The 7,651-nt window shown below is 45.9% G+C and overlaps 3 protein-coding genes across 3 annotated transcripts; 2 read left to right on the top strand and 1 right to left on the bottom strand.

Annotated features, from left to right (window-relative positions):
- Positions 1 to 38: 38 nt before the first annotated feature.
- Positions 39 to 2,147, top strand: SARC_09581 (hypothetical protein; the record flags this gene model as incomplete). Its single annotated transcript, XM_014296397.1, has 4 exons — positions 39 to 58; positions 245 to 333; positions 507 to 701; positions 1,115 to 2,147. The coding sequence occupies 4 exons, from the start codon at positions 39 to 41 to the stop codon at positions 1,357 to 1,359; spliced, it is 549 nt and encodes a 182-aa protein (XP_014151872.1). The 3' UTR covers positions 1,360 to 2,147.
- A 1,663-nt stretch (positions 2,148 to 3,810) lies between these two features.
- SARC_09582 (hypothetical protein) lies at positions 3,811 to 6,028 on the top strand (the record flags this gene model as incomplete). The annotated part of the gene is made up of 1 exon (XM_014296398.1): positions 3,811 to 6,028. Exon 1 carries the CDS (start codon positions 3,818 to 3,820, stop codon positions 6,026 to 6,028), a length of 2,211 nt encoding a protein of 736 aa, XP_014151873.1. The 5' UTR covers positions 3,811 to 3,817.
- Positions 6,029 to 6,675: 647 nt separating this feature from the next.
- SARC_09583 (hypothetical protein) lies at positions 6,676 to 7,268 on the bottom strand (the record flags this gene model as incomplete). The annotated part of the gene is made up of 1 exon (XM_014296399.1): positions 6,676 to 7,268. The coding sequence occupies one exon, from the start codon at positions 7,266 to 7,268 to the stop codon at positions 6,711 to 6,713; it is 558 nt and encodes a 185-aa protein (XP_014151874.1). The 3' UTR covers positions 6,676 to 6,710.
- Between the last annotated feature and the right edge of the window lie 383 nt (positions 7,269 to 7,651).

Raw genomic sequence — 7,651 nt, forward strand, 5'->3', positions numbered from 1 at the left:
TTTTTGCACCTCGGATGGTATGCTATCCATTTACAAAAATGCGTTCGAGATTGAGCACGTGTATTATTAGCGACTGAGTTATTTCGTTCGTGCATTTCAAATTCCGATTTTCTGCAGAAAGTCTGCCAAGGTCAGGTATTACGTTCTCTGAATGATTACGATGTGTTTTTTATATCTTCACATTACCTTCGAATTAATCACATATACATACACCATCCCACTCATACAAACTGCATATTAACAGCAACGGTGACGAGTGCCAGTATCTCCACGTAGACCCCTCTGCGAAGATACAGGACTGCCCCTGGTATGCGAGAGGCTTCTGCAAACATGGTATGTACTTTATCAACCCTATCTGTATTGTGTCACTGCTGATTTTTTGCCCATCCTTGCATTTACTCACCTATCGTCGCTTACTTATCCTCCCAGTTACCCACCTATCGTTGCTTTCTCACCCTCCCATTTACCTTTCTATCGTCCCTATACACATATACACACACTCACAGGTCCTGGTTGCAGGCACAGACACTCGCGTAAGGTACTGTGCCAGAACTATCTCTGCGGCTTCTGTCCGGAAGGACCGAACTGCAAGGCGGCGCACCCCAATTGGGACACAGTCACTAAGATTGGCCACGACGGGGCTGACGGATCCACTCAGGATGTCATACACATCACCGGAGACGGCCTGGGAGGTTTGACAGGTAGGTGTAAAGGAAGGGTGTTTTGAGAGTCACAGTTTGAGCTCTGATTGGTCTAGCAGACAAAAACGGACGCAATCATAGACACCAATCGGGGAATGACACCACAGAGTGGCGCTACCACTGTTGTTGTATGTGCTCCAGATTTTGGATGTGTCTCGTTTCGCCCAGCCGTCCCCACGTTGTTCTTTGTTATCTTTCCAATCGTATGGGCTCTGGATGTATATTCATAGCATTCATAAGAGAATATATTCTTCACCTTATGTACATTTATATCATTTGCAAGAGAAAAGTTCGTCATCGTCAACCTTATGTGCGTGTATATATATATTCATAACATTCATGAGAGAATTTTTCATTAATCTGCAACTCTTCTCGACCCACACCAACACAACACCAACACCTGTCCGGAGTAGACAAGGACCTCGCCTATCAACAGCGCCAGCGTATGCATCAAGAGAACATGAAAGCCCAGCAAGCACAGTACCAGCAGCAGCTGGCTTATCAAGCACAGCAGTCAGCTAATGGAGGGGACCAACAGGGGGGCATGGGCATGGGAGGGGGTGGCAGGGGCGGCAGAGGGGGTGGTCGAGGGGGCTATGAGGGGGGTAGGGGTGGATATGATGGCCAGAGGGGACGGGGTAGAGGGCGGGGAATGTAGGTGGGAAGCTGGAAAAGCCGAAAGGGAGGATGCAGGATCTGAAGAATGTGGGGTAGCTCTGGGAATATCTCCGGAGTGATTTCCTCTGACACAAGAAGCTCAGTTGCTGGAGGGTGGCCGCTGAGGCCGGGATCGAGTTCGGGCGGGTTAGGTTCACACACTTCTTGTGATGGTATGCTTGAGAAGAGGCTGTGGCATGAGTGGTTCTGGTGGATGTGCACGTGAGGGTGTGTGGTCCTACATATACAGCAAGCGTTAGAGACTGTGACCGATACAGGCCACACCGCGGTGACACTTGAGTGCTGTCGCTGTACGCTGTATACTGCCCTGACGAGCACCGACAGATTCTAGAGTGGTCTGACTGCACTACACAACACCAACACAAGGCTGGTCTACGGTGTTCCGAAAGCAGGTCCATCTCGTATCTCGTACATGCGTATCTCAAACCCTAAACCCTGCTTTATGTAGAATTATAATCATATACGGCCATGAGTCGGGAAAGTCTAACAACGGCACATACAGTGCGCCCATAATCACACATTGAGGACCGCGGTGAAGTGGGGGCCAACTTGTGACCCCCGACCATGTACGCAGAATAGGGCCGAAACGCACCCAGCAAATATTAATACAATGAAAACAGATTACTCGGCAACAGTGAGGAATGCAGTGAGGACTGAGGTTGGTGCAGAAAAGCGCCAGAATGAATTATGGCTGGAGCCATATGTGGAAGTTGATGGGCCAGTGCAGCAGATATGCTATTGTATGATCTGATGATCCGCCCTATATGGCTGGTGCCTGGACCAATTTGGTCCTGCTATATTGGGCTGTGGCCCGTAGCAGAGTTGTAGGTCCCGGAAATGGTTTTAGCTCGGGTTTGGCCTGCACAAGTGCGCAGTTGGCAAAATAACTTTGGGGCGCACTCGTTGCCATGTCACCTCACGAGCTGAAAATGGGGCCCGAGACCACATTAAGTTAGTTCGCAAATGCGCCTGTTGTCAGAAAATTCGGACTCTATTAGGTGCAGCCAAGATACCTGTTCGAAGGTCTCTCAAGTACACTTCTGCAGAATTGCTGAATGATATTTAAAATTAGAACCGATTTATTGGACACCGATAGTGCGGTACACAGAGTGAAAGGCTATTTCATAGGGAGGCTCGTTGATGGCAGAAGGGCCAAGTGGAGATAATTGATATAGATTATATATGAATGGCAAAGGCTCAGTACAACCATTGGGTTGACAAACGCTGCATGACTGACTCCCACCAATAATAAATCTGATCTGATTAACTGTCTGATGGCAGTCGGTCAACAGCCATATATAACTTCCCGGAATTTACCAAGAAGTACGAATACAACGTGCACTATTTCTTTATTGAGATTTCTGCTGGACAGGAGCGAAGCATGGCGAACTCTCATTGTCACTCCAATTACAAGCATTTAAATCACTATACTTTCACGACTTATATTGTACATACCAAGTTGCTTCATGTTAATGTTCGTTCTGAATTTTGGCCGGAAAATATCACATTTGTGTACTTTTCGGTTGCATTGATATATAGTGTGGTAGTGCAAGCACATTCAGCATATGGTAGATTAAAAGCACATAAACTAGTATGCTTGTGTTGCATGTCAAAGTACACAGCCAATAGCGATATTGAAAAGCACATAAACTAGTATGCTTGTGTTGCATGTCAAAGTACACAGCCAATAGCGATATTGAAATCAATAAAGTACTTATATCAATATGCATATGGGTATCTATGTGGTCGACTGGCACCAGGAACAGCGTATCAATATACACTTTCACTATGACGACTGCATCGCATATGTACGAGGCAATAAAGAGAACATAATGCAGTACGTTGTCCAATTCACAGCCTCAAGTGACATAAAAACATCTCCTTGTAGTTGGCTATGAAAATCCTAAAACAAACTAAACAAACATTGTCGGTCCGGTTTTTACGAGCCATGCATAATTGTCTTAGAACCTTTAACCCTAAAAGTTAAAAACCCAAGAACTCCTACTTTGATGTATTATGTATCTAGTGGTCCGGTGTATTATATTTACCTCTCTGCTGGGCCAAACTCTGAGACTCTCCCCAGTCCGCCACAAGCGGCCAAAGCCCAGAGCAGATGGGAGTCTCTCAGTCAGGGTCTGAAGAGAGTCCACACCTCCAGTATGTCACCTACTATAGCATGTATATATGTGAAGGGAGTCCACACCACTAGTATGTCACCTACTATAGCATGTATATATGTAGCAGGGAGTCCACACCACTAGTATGTCACCTACTATAGTATGTATATATGTAGCAGGGATGCGTCTTCAAAACATACATCTAAATAAACGGCTACAAACATTTCTCGAATTGAATATATGAGAGTATAAATATGTTTAAACTAGATATATGTAACTAGATGAACACCTTTGTAGATACACCGTGCGTCATCTTTCAAAATGTTGATCCTAAACTGTAGGCTGTACAACTTCGCCCGTGAGGGCAAGACTGCGACGATGTGCGCATGGACAATCCACTTGGGTACACAACGGCCACAATTAACACGCGTGCACGGGTGGGGAGGAAACTATGGCAGACAATTGAACATTAAAAGAACACTATATTGTTATCAGCCGCTCAGTACATGTTACTTTAGAGGGTATGAGACGGGCACTGGTCCACACACTGCTAGGCCCAGACAAAACATCAGTGTCGACAGTACACCCACTACTTCTGATCATAGGGCTACTAAGTACTATAACGTACCGCAGAAGGACATCGTGTGCTCGGAACTGAGAAATCACAAAAGAGAAAAGTATAGCGAGAAGGCACTTACCCTGGCCAAGCATACACGCACTGTCAGGGCCAACACAACAACTGTCGATGGGAACAACCCTGTTCATATCGGTCGCAAACCACATAGAGATGAGAATAGGAAGTCTGGTAATAGGAAAGCATATCTAAAATCGACAGTCTCAGTTAAAGAATTGTTGCAGACAGCCAAGCACACTAAAGATTACAGTGAAGCAGGCTGTGTAGTGGATATGCTCCTTGATAGTGGTACGTTACAAACGAAAGATGGGCTGAACGCAATCAACATATACAAACAAAGCAGACAGCCGCAGAAGTGTTTGAGGACATTAGAGTATGTGCGTGACAAAGGAGGTAGATTAACGGCATTTCATTACAATCCTTGTATTCATGCGCTGAGTGCAAGCAGAAACTATGCAAAAGCACACTTATTATTCGAGGCGATGCAGAGGCACGGTATTGCTCCTGATGTGGTGACGTATACTACTGTGGTTCAGATGTTCCTAAAGGAAAAGAACATGGCAAAGGCTATGGATTTGTTTCAAGATATGTCGGTCGCAGGAGTAGAACCGAATTTGTGGACATACTCGGTGCTAATGTCTGAGCTCAGTAAGTCTGGTCAATGGGAAGCTGCGATGAGATTGTATGAGAATTTAGAGAGCAAAGGTCTTGAGCACAACACCGTCACGTACAACTCCGCGTTAAAGGCCTGTGCAGAAGGGTTGCAATGGGGTAGGGCGATATCTATTTTCAATCAAATGGGCATGAAAGGTATCGAACGGAATACCATCACCTACAACACTACAATTTCAGCGTGCGCGAAGGGTGGTCAGTGGGCCAAGGCTACAGAATTGTTTGAAGAGATGGAAAGGAAAGGAATCGAACGTAACACCATCACCTACAGTAGTACAATCTCAGCGTGTGCGAACGGTGGTCAGTGGGCCAAGGCTGTAGAATTGTTCGATGAGATGAAAAGGAAAGGAATTGAACGAAATACCATCACCTACAGTAGTACAATCTCAGCGTGCGCGAACGATGGCGAGTGGGCCAAGGCTGCAGAATTGTTTGATGAGATGAAAAAGCAAGGACTTGAACGTGACGCCATAACCTACAGTAGTACAATCTCAGCGTGTGCGAACGGTGGTCAGTGGGTCAAGGCTGTAGAATTGTTTGATGAGATGAAAAAGAAAGGACTCGAACAGGATAACATTACTTACAGTAGTACGATCTCAGCGTGTGGCATGGACAGGCAATGGAGACGAGCATTAGATCTGTTCAACGAAATGAAAATAAAAGGTATTGACCGGGATGTCATTACATACAATGCGGCAATAACCGCATGTGAGAGGGGTGGACAGTGGCAGAAGGCTGTCGCACTTTTCGACGAGATGGCTGACGTTAAGGTTGAACGGAACGAGGTCAGCTACAATACCGTTGTCCAAGCACTTGGAGCACATGGCAGAGGATACGCTCGAGTTGATTCATTATATGAGGAGATGATTTTGAAATTCGCAGCATTTAAAAAGGATTGGTCGGTATTCAATAGAACAAACAAACTAGACCTGCACGGTCACTCAGTGTATTTAGCGCAAGTTGCTATCCGTCGGCTACTCAGGAAGTTGCAAAAGAAAGGAGATTCAAGGAGTGCTCATAACGCGAAGCTGAAGATCGTCATCGTTGTGGGCAAAGGTAACAACAGCGTAGGAGATACGGTGCTGCGGAAAGCAGTACAAGCACAACTGCATACTCTGACACCTCCCATAGTCTCTCACACGCTGTCAGACAATACGGGATGTCTAGGATTGGTTCAAACGGACTTGGACAACTGGCTTGCGCAAAATGCGAAAGTGATACGGTAAACATTAAGTAAAACCTGGCCTTGTAGCACTTTTTTTCGGCACAATGTGTTAGGCTGTGGTGTGTGAACGGTGCCTTCTCAAGCAGTGCCAGCGATGCCGATTCCCCATACCTCCAACTGTGGAGGACTACATGCCATATCATGGCATTTGTTCATCTTACCTTAGCATAGTTAACGCGTTACCTGACATAAATCGTAGTATGCTTAACGTGTCATCGTACATCAGCAGTATCTAGTACGTTCAGATTGCTCAATTGTTACCGTTTTGATTCGTAAACTACAAGTGGAATTGACATCCATTTGGGTTGTCACCTTCTACATTACTCCTCCATCCCACTTCGGATTTAGAATCTTCATCTCTCGCATCTCACAAGTTAGAACATCCTTATGCACCAAAGCTCCACGAGTACAATGTCGGTACCATATGTAAACGCACACACAGTCGCCGAACAAGTAAACCTGTCTTCTATACACAGCACTCTGTGTCAGTACCCTCTCCCACCAAAACTGCATGTTCTCTCTCCCACAAACACTGCATATACCCTCTCATACAAACACTGTATGTCTCTCATACAAACACTGCATATACCCTCTCCATAAACAGCCGCCTATAGACACAGACACTCCGAGTTTATGAACACCCAAGCCACGTTCAAACATATTTATTTATTTTGCCGCACCATCTAGAACAACCTCACGCGTTTGAGCACATTTGCGGTCGTATCTGTAGGTCCACGCACAGCCCCCACATGCGTAAGGCTCTCGTTTGTACTACCCTCAGCGCTGCGTGCCTGCGCCCTTCTCCCACTCCCACTGCTATGTAGTTGCTCTCTGCGTTGTGTGCGGAGTGTTTCAAAGATGGCCGGTGTGATAGTCAGGCTGTTGGCATCGTTGACATCCACCGCGGCCGGATGACCAATCAGAAGCCTCCAACCGGACAGTGCTCTCGCATCCAATTGGCTCGCCTCAACTTTACTCATCTTCTGCATTCCTAACGTCGCACTGCTTGTGGCGTGGTGGGTACTCAGCAAAGCCATGATATCCTCGTCTGTCACGTGGTTAGAATCGTCCCCCCTATCCCCTGTACGTGCTGCTGTGTGGTCGCTGTCGTTACCATCGTTGGTCTTGCTATCGTTACTAGTACTATTAGCGGCTGCATCCGTAGTGTTGCTGGTAGAGCGGGTGCGTTTGGAGTTGCTGTGTGGATTGGACCCAATTGTCGTACGCGGTCTGCTGCGCATGGCCTTTGTTGTCGGATTGGAGTGCGACAACTGCATCAGCTCCTGCTGTGCATGCCTCTCCTCCGCACTAGAAAACCGTAACAGATGTAATAGCACCGTATGCGTACTGTAGTAGAGAAACGGGAACACAGATACTTAATATAGGAATAAGAGTGTAAGTAGATTATGAGTACAGATGAGTAACCAGTTGGTAGTGGTATATGGCTCTAACCAGGTAGATACGCAAGTAAGAGGGCGAGCTGGCTGCAAACACAAACGACCGACATCTACATGTATATATATAAATATATATATATATATATATACATATACATGTAGATGTACTTATAGCCATAGATATAGATATAAATAGATATAGCTATCGATATATTTAAATATATATA

This window comes from Sphaeroforma arctica (assembly GCF_001186125.1).
Source record: "Sphaeroforma arctica JP610 unplaced genomic scaffold supercont1.992, whole genome shotgun sequence".
NCBI lineage: Eukaryota > Ichthyosporea > Ichthyophonida > Sphaeroforma > Sphaeroforma arctica.